Genomic DNA, 18,443 nt, shown 5'->3' on the forward strand with positions numbered 1-18,443 from the left:
TGCTTGTATTTTAAAAATTTTATGAATGTTTTATTATATTCTTTTGGTCATTCTTGGACACTCTTAACTAACATGTCAATGTAAGAATTAATTGATAATTTATCTCTCATTATGGAGTTTGTTTAGTTAGTTATTTATTTCCATTGTGGGACTCTTTGTTGAGTTGATGCTGTTAGATTTATTGATTGTAAATTCAGTTGTTTGTCAAGTTAATATTGTCGGATTTATTAATTGTAAATTCAGTTGTTTGTTTGTCCTTATTGTTGGGTTAATAGAATTTAGTTGTCGATTGTGGATTTATAAGTCACCATGATATAAATCTCATGATGATTATAAGTTTAATTAGGGGTGGGCAACGGTTTATCCGAACCGTTCAAACCGCCCAATCCGCTCAACCCGCATATAAATGGGCGGTTTCGCAAACATAATGCGGGCGGATGCGGTTTGAAATATGACAAATTTGCGGGTTGCGGGCGGGTCGCGGTTCAAACCCGCAACTCGCAAAAACCGCCCGCACTTTAATTATTATTATTATTATTATTATTATTTTTATATACCAACTTTGTAACTTTTACAGGAGTACCATTATATTATCTATGACACTAGGATCCTTATTTTTAAGTATTTCTCAACTTTCTTAATGCCGTAGAATTATCAAGTCCTAAACTTGGTTTCTTATATGATTTTCATTGGTGATTCATCCACTTTTTCCTAATAAAATTTTCCTTCTAATGGTCGATGGAACTTACAGTTTGATTATTGATTACTGAACTGACAATTCTAATTGAGTACAACATTCAATGCATTGATATACATTTTTTTCATGGCAAAAATGCTAATGTAGAGTCTCTTTGGTTTGGGTACTTTCATTTAATGCATTGATATTCAATTTTTATTTGTAAACTCATCAAAAAATTGTTATCACAAATATATAAAATGAATTTGATGCCTAACTGCGCTGGGAAAAAAAAATCGAAAATTAATTTTTAAAGAAAAAAAGTGTAAACCGCAAACCGTCCACAACCGCCCGCACATTTGCAAACCATATCCGCACAAACCGCAAACCGCACTGCGGGCGGTTGCGGGTTGATTTTTTCCCAAACCGCATAGATGCGGGCGAGTCAAAACCGAACCGCAAACCGCACAAAACCGATCCGCGAACACCCATAAGTTTAATAAAGTCTTGTTATTGTTTGTTATGAGGAAAAAAAATTAATATAATGATTAATGTGTATCCTTGTATGTTGAATTTTTAACTCCGTCGCTGGTTTAAATAGATGGATAATGAGCGGTGATAGATGGTGATATAGAGACAACTTGATGGTGTGCGATGTAGATAAACTATTCAACAAAAAGACCCAAGTAACAAGGAATGTAGAGCGGCTATGGAAGGGTTGGGTAGAGAGGGTTGTGGCTAGTTGTCGATGGGTGAGGCGTAGTCTTGGATGATGTAGATTTTGGGCTTGAACTTGGTTGAGGGATTAACTGATGGTGGTGGTCTGTGTGGCTATTATTATTATTATATATTTTTTTAATTTTATGATTAATTACATTTTCATTCTTGCAATTTGATACAATTTTATTTTGATTCTTATAGTTTTAATTTGAACAATTTGATCCCTAAATTAGTTTCATTTGATTCTTTTTTCTAATTGGAGGTTAAAATTAATAATTTTGGGACATTTATCAATTTTTTAAGGTTTCAATTTGATTCTTCCATTTAAATTTGGGGTTAAAATTAATAATTTTGTGACATTTATCAATTTTCTAAGATGTACACATAGACAATTAACAAAATTAACACGGAAGGACTAAATTGACAATAGATTTAAAGTGTAAAAATTAAATTAATCAAATTAAAATTATAATAACTAAAGTGAATTTTAAGTTACATTACAGGTTTGAAAAGTGTAAATTCTAATTCTGATTCTAATTATAATTTTTTTATTTTTTTATTTTTTTATTTTTATAGTGGTGGTTGTAGTTGTAGGGCATGGGATGATGGTAGAGGTTAGGAGATCTGGATGTGAGGTCACTGTGGTGGCCATTGATGTGTGGTGGTTGTGATGGAAGGGGTGGTAAGAAAGAATGGTGGAGTGCAAGGCCGGCCCTGAGGTAAGACGGGTAAGGCCGTCGTCTCGGGCCCTCAAATTCTGTCTAACATATAGGGCTCCGAAATAATTTTAAATCTTAAGTTATATTTGGTTAATTATTTTGGTCTTATGTTTAGTTTATTGAAATGAATTTGAATTAAATAATCATTTCATTATAATGTTCATTCTCACTTTTGGTTTATAAAAAAATATTACAAACGAAGTTATCATTCACCATTGTGAGAGAATAGTCATTCTATAAAGAAATTAAGAAATGATCATTTCATTCCATTTAATTTTATTTTAATGAACCAAACACTACATTACAGTATTAATAGTTTAAAAATGAAGTTTCAAGACTGGTGTTGAAAATTGTTGGGCTCACTCCAATCCATATCTCATTGTTAAGTTGCAAGCCATGGCTTTTAAAGCTATGGATAGGAACAAAAATGGGTTTGGTAATATTTTTCAAAAGGAAGAGATGGTTGCTTGGGAGAATTGAAGGGATTCAAAAATCCCAAGCCAGGGTTTATACTCATAACCTCCATTTACTTGAGAAAGAGTTGGTTGATAACTACAACCAAATTCTTTACCAAGAAGAGTTGCTTTGGTTTCAAATGAGTAATTGGATTAGTTGGGGGGGCTGCAAGACTAAGTTCTTTCATTTATCCACTTTGATATAAAGAAGGAGACTTAAAATTGAGGTTCTTAAGGATGACAATGAGGATTGGGTGGATGATCCTTCTGCTCTCAAGATGTTGGTTTCTACTTACTTTAAAAATTTGTTTGAAGACCCTATTAATACTACTTTGGACCATTGTAAATTCTTTGATGAGGACAATATAGAGCTTATTAAAGGGATCTATGATAATGAAGTTAAGAGAGATGTGAGAAACATTAAAGCCTTCAAAACCCCTGATAAGGATGGGTTCCAGGCTATCTTTTACCAAAAATACTGGGATATTGTTGGCCCAGATATTTGCTCATTTGTCAAAAATTGTTTCACCAATAACTGCATCCCTGAGGATATTAACAGAACCTTGATTGCCCTCATACTAAAATGCCTAATCCTGAGAGGGTCAAACAATTCAGACCTATTAGCTTGTGTAATGTTACTTATAAAATCATTACCAAAATTCTGGTTGACAGAATCAAACCATTGCTGGATAATATTATGAGACCTAACTAAAGCAGTTTTATTCGTGGTAGGAATACCAGTGATAATATCATTTGTCACCCAAGAAGCCATTCACTCTATGAGGTATATAAAAGGCAAAGTTGGCAATATGATCATGAGAATTGATCTGGAGAAATTTTTTGAGAACAAAAAGCCTAACATTTTTGAAACTGTGAAATTCATTTATGCCTTTTCCATCAAGACCAACCAAGCATTTAGCATGTCCATCACCAATCGCAGACCTCAGTTTATGCTAATCAAGTGGTTGTCCCCTCCTACAAATGTACTGAAATTAAACACGGATGGCTGCTCTAGAAAAGCTGGTCCCAGAGGATTTGGAGGCCTGCTAAGGGATGAAAGAGGAGCTTGGACATGCGGGTACTATGGCAGAATGAAAAATTGCACTAGCCCCGAAGTAGAGTTATGGGCAGTGTATAAAGGTCTCACCATCATCCTTTGGAAAGGTTTCGACAAAGTGGTAATCGAGACTGATGCGGAGGAAGTTGTGAAGCTGCTTGAAGATGGCCTTGAAGAGAAGCACCTTCTTAGAAGATTCGTAAAGGACGGCAGGATTATCTTCCATGGTTGTCAATGTTCTGCTCAACATATCCTGAGGGAAGGAAACTTATGTGCTGATACATTAGCAAAGTTTGGAGCTAGCCAACCTGAATACATCCTTGTAAATGATCCCCCAGCTGAAATCAAAGAATTGCTGGTTTGGGACATGATGGGTAGAGCTACAGAAAGGGCTTAGCCTTGTTTAAACTTTGTTTTTATTCTAATATACTGTAAAAAAAAATAATAAAGTTTTACAGTTTGAATTGGTGAATTATTTAAAAGTAATTGATAATTATTTGCCAAATATACGAATTATTTATAGAACATTATTTGACTACACCAATTACAGTTTCTAGAGAAATAATTTTTTTAAAAGTTGAAATAGATTAAAATTTCCAATTCAATCTACTACACGAGGAAAAATTGTGAATACATTAATAATGTTAGCAATAAAAACTATTCAAAATTTATTTCGATAGTTATGTTTTATGTCAATCTCAATAACTATGATTTATGATTTATGATTTGTGTCAACTATAAAAATCATATGAAATTTCTCATGAAACATAATATATAACTATTGTGAAAAATATATTATAATTGATTCACTTATAATACAATAATTTAAAATTGAATTTTCAGTTAATATTTTAAGTGATTTCCATGGATAAAAGAATAATAATTTTAGTATTTATATATACAACAAATTTTGTGTAGGTACTAACAAAAATAATAAATAAAAATAAATCAAATATTGTTACTATTTTATTAATATATAGTTTAAAATATATATAAAGGCGGGCCTCATTTTTTGGGTTCACCTTGGGCCTCCAAAATGTCAGGTCGGCCCTGGTGGAGTGGTGGGAATGGCTGGGGAAGTGGAAAGGATTCTTGATATAGAAAGAAATGGTTATACTTTTGTTCCAGATACTCTGTTATTTAAGAAGGAAAAAAGAAAAAAAAGAAAAAAAAAGAAAAAGAGAAAAAAAAAAACAGTGTTTTGGTTTCAGTTTTTTAAAAATTGGAGTTTTTTATTTTTTGTATTTTTTTGGTTTTAGTGAATATTTTTAAAATTTTAATTTTTTTTTTACTTTTTTAAATGCACCTTACTTAGATGCATTTAAAAAGTAAAATATTTGTAAAAAAATATTTTAAAAAATTTAATAAATATACAAAAATATGAAAAATGTACTGAATTTATATATATATATATATATATTTTTATTTTTGATATTTAGTGAATTTTTTTAAAAAAAAATTTATGAAAATTATATTTTGTAAGTGTATTTATGTCAGGTGCGTCTAAAAATTTAAAAAATTACTTAAAATATTAAAAAAATTCAATAAAAAAAAATATGAAAAAGAAAAAAGTAGAATTTTTTAAAAAAATGGAAATAAACATGGTGAGTTTAAAAGGTGACCAAATATATGCAACCAAATTATTCCCTCATGCTAATTTTTGTAAGGATTAGTGAAGAGAAATTTTTTCTTCATAAATTTTTTTTATAATTTTTTTTTTATAAATTCATAATTGAAATACAATCTGAAGAAAAATCTAATAGGCAAAATAAAATTAATGTGCAAAATTTAGGAAATTTTTTTTTTAAGGTCCCTATTATTAAGATTTTATAAGATAAATAATATATAATATTTTCATAATAGTTAAAATCCCTCAACATTTTTAGAGAGAAAATTCGACTTAGAGAAAATTTGCTCGACTCTGAGAAATTTCAATTTTCATGGAGAAATATATCTGATTTTACAGAGAAATTTCAAAATTTTTCAAAATTTCTCTGAGTCGGAGCCGAAATTTTTCTGAGTAGGATGAAATTTTCTTGAGTTGGGCAAAATTTCTCTAAGCCAAATTTTTTTTGTGAAAATATTGAGGGAACTTAGCTAATAAAAAATATATATCTTGAACCACTCTTACTACACAAAGTTAAAAATGAATGTTTCATTAATTTTTTCTAAAATTTAACCAAATATAAAAACAAAGCGCCTTGTTGGCCGAATCTGCTTCTATAGTTCAATTTCAACCACTTCAAAGGTGTATGAGTATACAATCCTTGTTTTTAATTATTTTACTGAGGTTGGTCATGAATAATGTTACAAATGCTAATTTTGATTGTATCAATCAAATAAATCAACTAGAGATGAAATTCACGTCAAGTCATAGTCCTATCTACAAACAATTACAACATACTTTGAAATCACAACATTTAATAATTAACAGTACTTATTAAGGTTTATTTTGGAAAGATAGTAAAAAATAATTTTTTGACTTTTAATTAAATTTTAATTTTTTTAGAGAGATGATTTGAAAAGTTAGTAAAAAATTGATTTTGACTTTTTTTATTAATATTTATTTATGATGTCAAATCACAATAAAATGATCAAACTACCCCATTCAATTTAAAATATTTATAATTTCATTTATGTAGCACATTTTGACCCATGAGAAGTAGAATTGTAATTTTGTTAGTGACTGAAAACTAACTTTCTAAAGGTTTTTAAATAAAAAAAAAACTAACTTTTAACTTTTATTACAAACCTAAAAAAGTGACTAAAAGCCAAATTCTCAAACTGACTTTTTATATTGTGTAATGAATAAACTTTGGTTTCAACTGAACAAACATCCAACTAACTTATCTACCTCTAATTCAACCCAACTCAATTTTAAATGGATGATTTTGATGAATCAGGATCCTCTCCTTGAAATTTTTATTTGACTTCCTACTTGCTGGATTATTGAGCCTAATTTTAACACCAATTTCGATGATCCGAACCGTTTACATTTTAAGATTTATTGAGTATATCATACCTGTAAAAAATCAAGTTGATCGGATATCAGAAAGTATGTGTCCGGAAAACTATTTATTTAATTTTAAAAAAAAATAATTTTTAGTTGGATGATCCGAACACATGTTTTCTAATATCTAATCAACTTGATTTTTACAGGTATAATATACTCAATAAATTTTAAAATATAAACGGTTCAAATTATCAAAATTAGACCTAAAAGTAAGCCCAATAACTTTGCAAATAGAAAGTCAAGTAAGAATTTGAAAGAAGGGGTCCTGATTCGATTTTGATGCAATAAGCAGGCAAATGACGATTTGGCCCAAAAAGTCGGGTTTCGACTAGGTGGTGAATATACATGATTCCTTCGGTAAAACCTAACCCAACAGTATGAAATTACACTTTTAATTAAAATATTAATATATCTACATATTATTATATTATATTTATTTGTTAAAGTATTGACCATGGCGCTTTTTTTTTTTTTTTTAAATAACAAAAACAAAATAAAGAATAAAAAAAAATGTCCCAAGAAAGCATAAACCATAAAGAAAAATAATTGTGAAAATAAGTCCAAAAAAGCCGAAAATTGCAAGGCCCAATCCATCAACTCGATCAGAATCTATCTCTCAATTTGCCTAACCCACTTGGTTGATCTCAAAACCATCGATGGTTGGATGTTAATGAAATTTTTTCAACCTGATCCCATTTGGTTGGGTGGCGAATGACATATACCGCGATCTAACCTGTGAACACCCCTAACTATGATAATATATCCCTCTCACTCACATAAATATAAGCTTTAGCAATGAACCAATCCTAAAATTTAAGATCCAATCCCAAACTATCTATAAGCTTAAAAATATGAATTTTATGAATTTCAGACTGAGCTTAGGCTATACCAGTCTAATTTATTTTGGATTTTTATTTAACCCTATTATTAAATTCATTGGAAAAAAATTATAATACAAAATTTTAAAATACGTTACAACAATTAGAATTTCATATTAAATAATTAAAAATAGAAAATAAATTTTATTTATTGAATTACAAAATTACATCAATACATCTATTATGTTATTGAATTATATGCATATTTAATCTCATAAAAATATAATTAGTAATTTCATAGTTGATGTGCTACTCATTTATTTTTGTAGTTTTAATATTGTCACCTTACTAAAAAAATTATACACAAAAAGATTTTTTTAAAAAAAAGAAGAGAGAACAAGAGAACAAACGAGAAAAAAATAATATCCATTATTCATTGAATAGGAACCTAATACAAACTTTTAGATGGGTTTTGAAAAGCCCATCGCTGGTCATGGTCCAAGACCAAATCAATGTCCAATGATCTGGCCTGGTCCGTGAGCTAAGGTTTGAGCTGGGTTAAACAATCTACAACTTAGACTCAAATTTTTCATCAAATTTAAATTCGATGGAAATTTGATAAAAACGATATTCTAATCGTTTCACCAAATTAATATTAAATGAAAAGAGTTTTATTTTATTTTATTTTATTTCCATCAAATCAAGAGAATGTTTAGGGTGTATTTGGTTTGGTTTTAGGAGATAAATTTTTTAAAAAAAAAAAAACTTAAGGAAAGAGTTTAGAATTTTTTTTAGTTTATTTGGTTGTATATTTTGAAAATAGTTTTCGAGTATGAAAGTTTGGAATAATTTGATATTTTGTTGTAGTTGAGTAGATGTATGTGAGAGAAAAAATGATTGAAAAGGAACAAGAAGAAATAAAAAGTGATTGATTGATGTGTAGAAGAAAAAGTGATTTTGAAATTTTTTTAACAAAACAAAATATTGAATTTTTTTTTTTCAAAAGTTATGTTTCCAGAGTTAAACCAAACAAAGACCTTAATCTTTCATCAAATTTCGCAAGTGACCATTAGTAAACGACTGATCAGACAATTGGATAGACGACCGGATTAAGAAAAATTTACGCTAAATTGGACAAGCGCCTGAACATCCTTCCAATCGATCAATTATTGTTTAGTTAAAAAATCAAAAAATCACTATAAATTGTCATATCACTCTCTCTACTTTTCTAACATATTTTTTCACAAGAAATTAAAAAATTACTAAAATAATTTATTCCAAACAAAATCTTAATATCAAATAAAACTTCTAATTTAAAACTTGGAAAAATTACTCATAAATTCCATATTGAAAAATGTTACTCTATCTAGCCCTGAGTGTTTTTTTGTAAACCATTTAAGTTTTTTTTTTTTTACATCACAACATCATCATCAAAATAACATCAAACATCATTATCAAAACAACATCAAACATCACAATATCATCATCAAATAACATCAAACATCATCATCAAAACAACATGGCTCATCAAACATCATCATCAACACATGGCTCATCCCTCCCATTGCAGCACAATCACCATCGATATTCCCTCTTCTTCTTGTCGAGGATGAAGCATGGGGAGGAAATGGCGGTGGCCTGGGCAGAGATGGCAAAAGTGAGTTATTACCTTGGGCGAATGAGTTTTGGTCTCTTTCATCTATGCCTTGTAAGACAGCAGATGAGAGGCAGATCAGAGATAGAACTCGTGTCATCAAGATGCTCTGGTTCTCTCTTTGCAATCGCCGGTGGGATCCAAAACCCAGATTATCGCCGCCCAAAAAACCCCAATCTGGGACGACTCTGTCCACCGACTATCCATCTTCTTCGATGGCAAACCGGTTCTCCTCTCCGCCATCTCCGGCGCCACCTGGCGGCCCGCCGCCGTTTTCGGTATCTCCATCACCAGATCTCGCGATGCCAATTCGATGGTGATCGAAGTCGAAGGGAATTTCAAAATTGAAGCTAATGTTGTTCCGATTACTGAGAAAGATTCGAGAGTGCATAACTATGGAGTCACTGAAGAGGATTGTTTCGCACATTTAGACCTAAGATTTAAGTATTACTCGCTCAGCGGCGACATTAATGGCGATGTTGTGATGTTTGATGATCGAGTTTGATTCCAACATCAGATTTGAGAAGATTCATCAACATTAGCGATTCATCACAACTTCAGATCTATACACATTATGTGATTCATCACATAATGTTTGATATATTGGATAATGTTTGATGTTTGATGAATAATGTTTGATGTTGGTGATGTTGGATAATGCTTGAAGTTTGATGTTGGTGATGTTGAATAATGTTTGATGTTTGATGAATAATGTTTGTTGACGTTGCTGATGTTGATGATGTTGATAACGTAGTTGATGTTTGTTGATGTTCAGAAAGAAGTGAAATCATAAAAATGCCTATAGTGAGCTTTTAACGTTTAAATAGGACTTATTAATCTATAAAACAAAAGGTAAAACTAAATAGTTTAACAAATTAAGATTTAAAATTTATTGATGTTTTGCACATAAAACTTTACTCAAATTTAATAATAATAAAAAAAAAAGTAACTGTCGAGATGCTTTTAGACTTCTCCTCAAATGGGCATATGGGCCTCAAGTATACATACACATCACGTCATTCGTGCATCGTCTTTTTATTCGCACAGAGAGAGACTCGCAGATTTGATAGAGAGAAGCCATATTTGGTCGCAAAAGATGAAGAAGGAAGACACAGTGAAGCTGATCAGCGCCGATGGTTTCGAATTCGTCATCGACAAGAAGGCCGCAATGGTCTCTCAGACCATCCGTAACATGCTTACCTCTCCAGGTCCCTCTCTTAGGCTTTACCGTTTGGTTTCTGAGAAAATTTCATAATGATCGAGAGATTTTGATTTTATTTTCCCTTTACTCTGCGATCGAATGTAAAGTTTGAGATTTTACTTTTTGGATTGTTTCAGGGAGCTTCGCTGAAACGCAGCACGGAGAAGTGACTTTCCCGGAGATCAGCACCACAATTCTTGAGAAGATCTGCCAGTACTTTTACTGGTCTCTCCAATATGCCAGGTTTTTTTTTTTTTTGGTTATTATTTTTTACCCCTAATATTTTATTTATTTATTTATTTGATGATGTTGATGTTTGGTTGCTGAGAAAATATTAGAAATAAAATAAATCAAATGGAAATCTCGAACTGTAGACTTTTTCATGGTTTGGTGTTGATTTTGTGTTTCATTTTTTGTATTTTCATCCACGTGAATGAGTGAATGTGAATGATCTTGAGTTTGGATTTTCTTGGCCATAATTTCACTTTAAAGAAAAATTTGTAATTTGGCATGTCAGAAAAGGTAAATACTAACACTTTACTTTCAGAAAAATAAACAGATCAAGCACTTTCAATTTGAAAATTTATTTTGTTCAAACAAAACACAATTAAGTTTCTTTTTGAGTCAATGAAGATGATTTATCCATTCTATTTTATTAAGCCAACTCTTGAGTTGGAGTAGATTGAAGCTGGATCACGCTGAGAATTGCCTCAAGCAGTTACCTACCCTATCTAAATATTTTAATCGGTAACTGTCGGATCTAACTGATTCACATTCACAAGTGTAGAAAATAAATTTAAATAAGTTGGAGAGAGAGATTTACTGAATGAACCATTATTAAACTAACTGGTAAAACTTATGATCACAATACCTTACTCCTTCAGGATCTTTAAAGACAACAAATTGTACTTTTGGTTAGAAACACTGAGCTTAAGTACAAATTGTACTTATGATCAAATTTGAAGTTACTCCTACTCATAAGACTAATAGTGAAGATATTAATAATCCCATTAAATTAGTGTGGTATTCACTATCCAATTGGATTAGTAAGATAAATTATTCCCTGGTCCATTGTTTGATTTGCATTGGATAAGAAAACATATGAAGGTAAAAGAGTATTTTTATTTTATTTCTCAACTCAGGATATATACTTTCACCCCTACCCCATTACTAATAATCCTATAAATTTGTCGGATTACTTATCCATTGGATTAATAATCCTGAAACAAAATTTCAAAACAAACACAGGATTATTGGGCCCACGTATTAATAATTCCAATCTCATATTCTAATCCTGTCAATCAAATATGCCCCTAAATTACAAACACTGAGCTTCCAAACTACTCCTATTCTAGTTGCTACTTCCTATTGGTTAGATTACAAAGAGTAAATCTGAGTTTGAGAAGAGTCTTCCCCTTCTTCTTTAAATGGCTTCTCTGTCTCTAGATTACGCCTGTACCTGCTTTTGAAGAACTGCCTCTACCATGAACTTCTCCTAACTGCCTTGGCTTCTCTTCATGCCATGTGTCCCATGTTCTCGCCTTTTTTAGAGTAATGCAACAGGACTAAATTGGCTGGTGTCACAACTGCCCTGCCACATGCCCTTTCCCTGCTTACTATATTTGCTTTTCATAGATGTTGAAGTATTCCTACTAAAAAGCACCGATGACACCAACGTGCGAAACGACACAACACATATTTTCAAATAATGCAGAACATGACACGTGACGGATACACTCAAAATATATTTTATATACTTATTACATGTCATATATTTAAATATGTTATTCTAAGAAAATGAAGAAAATGCAACATAACACTAAGTATGTGAGAGTCACGATTCACTTGGAGTTGAAAAGGATGTGAGTCGACTAAGTCTAACTCGTTGAGGAAAATGTAGGTTATAGCATTGAAGAAGAAAATTGGAAGAAGGAGAGAGGAAAAAGAGAGACAAAGAGGGACTAAGAAGTACGGACACAATCACGCAACATGATAAGGACATGCTTACACAAATTTTCAAAATATGTAGAACAAGACATGTGTGGAACACATGCAAACTATATAATTTTATATATTTATTATATATCATATATAAGGATAAATAAGTATTATTTGTCATATATATGAATACTTAAGTAAAAAATAATAATTTTTAAAGTTTAAAGGAGGAGAACAAGTATAAATATATATATATATATATTTAATCATTGGATTCCAAGTTATTTTATTCGAACTTGTAATGTGTTTTATGTGTCTAAGTATTTGAGGAGTGTTGTGTCGTGTTAGTGTCAGACACGACACGTTACCTTCTTATAAGTGTCCATGCTTCTTAGAAGAGGGAGAAGACCACGAAGCATTGACCGTTCCTTCTCAACAGACCACGAAGCGTACTCATGTTTTGATTTTTCTTCATTTTTTAAACATTTTAGACCCCACTTACATTTTATAATATTCACGTTTCCTACGCAAGTCGAAAATATTTCCCGAATCTGTCGCTAACGTGTTGGATTGAAAAAATAAATAAAAAATTATGACACTCCAAATTGTTTGTTTGACACGTGTCCTTAAGATGCCGATGTTCGTAATGAACTTCCTTGAGAATATGAACAATTGAAACATGGTTTTGTGCTTAGTAAAACTTTATTTATTGCTTTTCTTTATACTTTTTTTAGCTGTTTGATTTTGTTCAGACATGGTAGCTGTAATATGTTTTGACTTATACAGAAGCATTTCTGTTGGCAGTGGGAAGGAGACTGAGTTCCATATTGAACCCGAGCTGACCCTGGAGCTGATGATGGCTGCTAATTATCTCCACACTTGAGAGGATAACCTCTTCTTGCTTCTTGGGCAACGAGACCTGTTAAGCATTGTAAGCCTTTTACACATCAAAGTTTTCCTCAAATGACATCATCTGCTGAAATTTCCTTTTTCTTCTTTTGCGTCGAGATGTAAATCAATATGTCAGGATTACATTATTGCATGCATTCAAGTACGTAGCCCAAACTTGCCATGTTCCATCATATTTTCTTTCAAAATTTGGGGATCCTTAACTTAATTATTATTTATCAGGGATACTCGAGAGTGTGTTTGTTGCCCAACGTACAAAGATTTGAATATTGCTGTAACAAGTTTTCCCGGTCTTCTTTCAGTGTCATGTTGCACTGGGAACAATGGTAGGAACTCAACTGGATGCAGATATTGAAGGATGTTATATTGGCAAACTTCTAAAAGCAAAGGGTATATATATTGGTTTGGTCTTCAAGTTGTGCTTTAGGTGGATTGCTTTGTTCTTGATTTATCTACCTAACGCAAATGCAGTAGTGTAATTGATGAACAGTAATTGGATGATGGAGACAAATAAAAACATTTCACCTAAATAAATTTGTTTATCATTAATCACAAAAATATTTTTTCCTTGACTTTCGTTTTTTATTGTAACAATTGCAAAAGAATACATAAAATATTTTTTTATCAAAATAAATGGAACCTGGAGATTGGTGTTGATAAATGATTACTATTTTTTTTTTTTTTTGATGGGCAAAAAAAATCTTTATTGATGAAAACGTACAAGGTATGATAAATTACCTCAATAAAGAGGAGCTTGGAGCTAATACAAAGCTCCAAGTGCCAGTTAGTGAGGAACCAACAAAAAGAGAGCGAAAGATGATGCCACAACAACAGACAAAGAAGGAAAAACACAAAAAACCAGATAGCATAATAGCACACACTACCTGATATGCCTCAAATTAGCCATCAGGCCTAACCACACAATAATCTAACTCAGCAGCAACCAGAGCATACCAGCAACCAGAGTATAGCATACCACCATTTCTTGAGAGGAGCCACTGATAGCAATATGCCAGTGCATACCAGCCAAAAAGATGCAGACACAGAACATAATAGCAGCACAAACCAGCCCAACCTCAGCCACTGCTATTCCAGCCCAGAACAGACCAGCAGCCCAAACCAACCCCTGATTTGTCTGCAATTGAAAATTAATAAGGATCTTAATAGAAGCTTTCAGCCAGAATGCTCCTCTGAGGCCAGAGAAATTGGGTTGAGCCTATAGGAGCAGCATAAACTAATAAGAGATTATATTGTTTAGCACCGCAAAACCAGACCAACTTAGCTCTGCCACACTCCAATTGGTTACTATTGTTTTGTTAGTTATGAAAGAAAGAGAAAAGAAATGGAGTGTCAATTGCTTTCAAATTTTGGACCTTCCACTCCAAGATTGTGGTTGGGAGTGGCGACCCTAGAATTTTTTACAGAGCATCACTTAACAGTTTGAGATTTTTATTTCTGGTATTTTATTATTTTTAGGAATTTTTTTTCATATTTTAATCAAATTTTTTCTTTTTTAGATGCACCTAATTTAAATATACTTAAAATATAAAATATTTATGAAAAAATATAAGAAAAATTCAGAAATTGTGTTGTATTTTTGTATGTTTTTTAATTTAATGGATTTTTAAAATATTTTACTTTTTAATTACATTTAGTTTAAGTGGATCTAAAAAGTAAAATAATTTGGTTAAAATATTTAAAAAGTTCATTAAAAATAAAAAAATATGAAAAATGTAAAAATTCAAAAATTATTTTACAAACGGTTAATCAAATAGAATGATTTAAATTACTAAACGATAGATCTTTAATGGGCGTAGATCATTATTTGATGGAATCTCTTAATTTTTTTAATAAAATTAAACTACATAAAATGAAATATTAACAACATAATTTTTATTTTTTTTGGTGAAGATTTCTGATAACATGATGGGGTCATGGGACCCATCAACATGCATGTGGAGTCGCCACTGGTGGTTGGAAAGCTTTGCCAGTGTGAAAACTGTTTGGGAGGTTCATGATGTTAGTAAAATGCACCCTTCATTAGACTTGTATCTGAAAAAACATGGAGTTGGAAACACAACCTATGGAGCAGTGGGCATTTGGAGACGAAATGTCCCAAGGAGTTTGCTGCGAATGTGTGGAGACTTGAAGTTGAAGACTAATCATCATATTAAGAAAGTGTCTAAATGCATATGAAAGGGTTGGACGTATATATGTTAATTATTGGGTAAATTACACCATTAATCCTCTTAGTTTGAACAATTTGAATCTCATAAATGTTGTTTGTCTGTCATGCGTGGTTAACATTTTAGATGAAAAAAAAATCAAGTGCAAAATTAGAGGAATCAAGGTAGAATTCTAAAGCAACTATAAAAACCAACGGTATAATTTATTCTTTACGGCAGTGGTCCTTGCAGTTTTATTTATTTATTTATTAAAATTTTACTTTAGTTCCTTTAGTTTCACACGTGAACTTTTTTTGTTCAAAATTCTAACAATAAAGTAACATAATGACCATATTGCGATAAAATTGATAGAGTATGTTTACATTATTCAAATTGAAACTGCGAAACTCAAACTCATGAGGAGAAGACAGTGTAATTTGCCCTTAATTGTTCTAGAGGAGAAGACATGACTAGGCAACTCATGAGGCAAATCAAACGAATTCTCAATAGTAAATTCCTTGGGGTCTGGTTCATTGTACAGAATGAATCGGTCCAATTTGAATTCATGAATTTATATTGATTTCTACATTAATATGGTCCAATGTGCTTTTAATGACTCGATCTTTTTGAAGGTACAGATGTGTAGATCATTTATAATAAAAATTAGATTAATCTGATAATTATAACAATATAATTTCATCATATTTATGTTTTAAAAGAGAATATTATTTTGAAAATAAATTGTTCGTTTTTAAAAAATAAATACAACGAAATTATTTTTTTATAATTATCAGATCAATATATCTACCCATAGAGAAGCTTATAAAGTAAATATATTATTTTCTTAACGTACAACTTATGATAAAGTTAGGAGTCTAGAATGAATCGAGTCTATCTAAAGATAGAAGATAAGCAAAGTCTATGCTTTTATTTTTAAAAGAAGAGTAATGTTATGTATAAATGAATTTTTATCGGATTTCCTAATATTACACACGAAGTTATTACACGTGCCATCTAAAATTATTTGTATATAATATTTTCATTTTGAAAATGGTGAAGTATAAGGTCATTGTGGAGAAGAAAAACTTTACCCATTCTTGCAACTTTCAGGAACCCAAACGGCAAAGCACAAATACTAGAGACTCTGAAAAAACTACCAAATAATATTCACGGAAGTGTGAAATTTTTGAAATTTTTTTTGAAGTTCCTAGCATTGCTCAAGGAAAAATCCACGTATCATAAATGAACAATGATATATAACTCTAATTTAAGAGCTCTAAATAAGCTGTAATGAGTTGGCAAGTCAAAAAAGATGAAAAACACCAATAGAAAATAATAATAATTACACATGGGCTAATGCCACATAATTAAAGCTCATTTAGAACTCTTATTTTAGAACTACCAAACATTTTTTATCATAAAAACAAGCCAAATTTGATTGCAGATTCCAAAAGCCATAACTAGTTAGGTACATGCATCAACATTAAATAGGACAACAAACCAACTTAACACTATATATGTTAGTCTATTATTATACTTTGTATACTTTAGCATTGTTTATTATTTAGTTGTTATTACTTTGTATACTTTAGCATTGTTTATTATTTAGTTGTTATTATTATGTTTGTTTGCTTTATGCTTTCGGCTCAGTGCCTCGCGTCTCGCATGCCTCGCATAGGCTATAAGAAGCGAGCTAAGCTCCCCTTGTAAATGTACAACAAATTCAATATACATACCTCATTTTATTCACTTGCTCTCTCTCTCTCTCTATCAATTTCTCTTACATGGTATCAGAGCACAGGTGTTTTGCCTAGTTTCTACATTTTTTTTTTCTTCTTCGCAGATTGTTGTGTCTCTCGTCTGCATCACATTTGGACAGATTGTCGCATCTCTCGACCTTCTCTGTCTTCCCTATTCAACCACACCAGTCTCTTCGTCTCCTCACGACGAATCCACCGCCACCACATTCATCACCAAAAGACGTTCCACGCGCCTTCACGCGCCTCCGGAACTTAAGGCCACGCGCATTCTCGTTCTCTGACGCGCTCTACGCGCCTTTGCACTGTCCCGCGCTACTGTGCGCCGCGGCCTCCTCTGCTAATGTAAGCCGCGTGTTTCTGCATCAGCCGACGTCAGCCCTCCTGCTTTCATGCGCCGCTTGCTGTCCGCTGCTATTGTGCGCCGCGCACCTCTCTGCTAACGTGCGCCGCGCCTGTGACGTCAGCCCTGTCGCCCATGACATCATCTGTTTGACCGAATTTTGACCAGCCACTTTGACCAGCCCATTTAGTGCCTTTCTGGTCCTATTTTTTGGTCAGTTCACTCTTTTCCCACTAATTTCGACCTTCTGAATTCACTGGTACCCTCGGATTTTTTAAATTCCACCTCGAAAGTACGATTTTGCCCTCATGGATCGCCTTGACTCCTCTCACCACCCTATTTCCGTTGTTCTTGACGGGACTAACTATGTCTTATGGGCACAAGCTATGTCTGGGTTTCTCAAAGGAAAGAAACTTTGGCACATCATCACTGGGGATGTGTGCAAACCTATCCACGCAACCACGGACTCCGCTGCCACCACGGACTCCGCTGCCAAATATATCGATCATCTGGAGGATTGGGATAGTAAAAACTATCAGATCATTACCTGGTTTCGCAATACTTCTATTATATCTATCAGCCTTCAGTTTGGTCGGTTCCAACTTGACTCTGCTTCCTGTCCCGCCAAGGACATCTGGGATTTTTTACAAGAACGCTATCAGACTACTGGCCTTGCGCACCAATATCAGCTTCTGAGTCATCTTCACCGTATGCGCCAAGAAACAACTCAGACCATTAATGATTTCCTCTCCCAAATGTATTATGTTTGGGATCAGCTCGCTCTTTCTGAACCTCCATGGGATTGTACTAAGGATGTTGCCTTGTTTACTACTTACCGTGACCAACATCGCTTGGTTCAGTTTCTCATGGCTCTTACTTCCCGTTTTGAGCCCGTACGAGCATCTCTCCTCCATCGCACTCCTTTACCCACTCTTGAGCAAGCAATTTCTGAACTCCTGTCAGAGGAAACTCGGTTTGGTACTCTCCATCCGCACCCTGTGGACTCTGTTCTTGCTAC

At 32.5% G+C, this 18,443-nt stretch overlaps 1 protein-coding gene across 2 annotated transcripts; it reads left to right on the plus strand.

The window, feature by feature from the left end:
• The first annotated feature begins 10,066 nt into the window (after positions 1–10,066).
• Positions 10,067–13,718, plus strand: LOC114319301 (elongin-C). 2 transcript variants are annotated; one of them, XM_028266313.2, is made up of 4 exons: positions 10,067–10,320; positions 10,451–10,556; positions 13,056–13,182; positions 13,383–13,718. In XM_028266313.2, the coding sequence occupies exons 1-3, from the start codon at positions 10,092–10,094 to the stop codon at positions 13,132–13,134; spliced, it is 414 nt and encodes a 137-aa protein (XP_028122114.2). In that variant the 5' UTR covers positions 10,067–10,091; the 3' UTR covers positions 13,135–13,182; positions 13,383–13,718. The 2 variants fall into 2 exon arrangements, with proteins under 2 accessions (XP_028122114.2, XP_028122115.2); XM_028266314.2 differs by having other exon boundaries at positions 10,072–10,320; positions 13,463–13,718.
• The last annotated feature ends 4,725 nt before the right edge of the window (positions 13,719–18,443 follow it).

The sequence above is a fragment of the Camellia sinensis genome, chromosome 3, assembly GCF_055761805.1.
Source record: "Camellia sinensis isolate YWXY chromosome 3, ASM5576180v1, whole genome shotgun sequence".
NCBI classification, from domain to species: domain Eukaryota; kingdom Viridiplantae; phylum Streptophyta; class Magnoliopsida; order Ericales; family Theaceae; genus Camellia; species Camellia sinensis.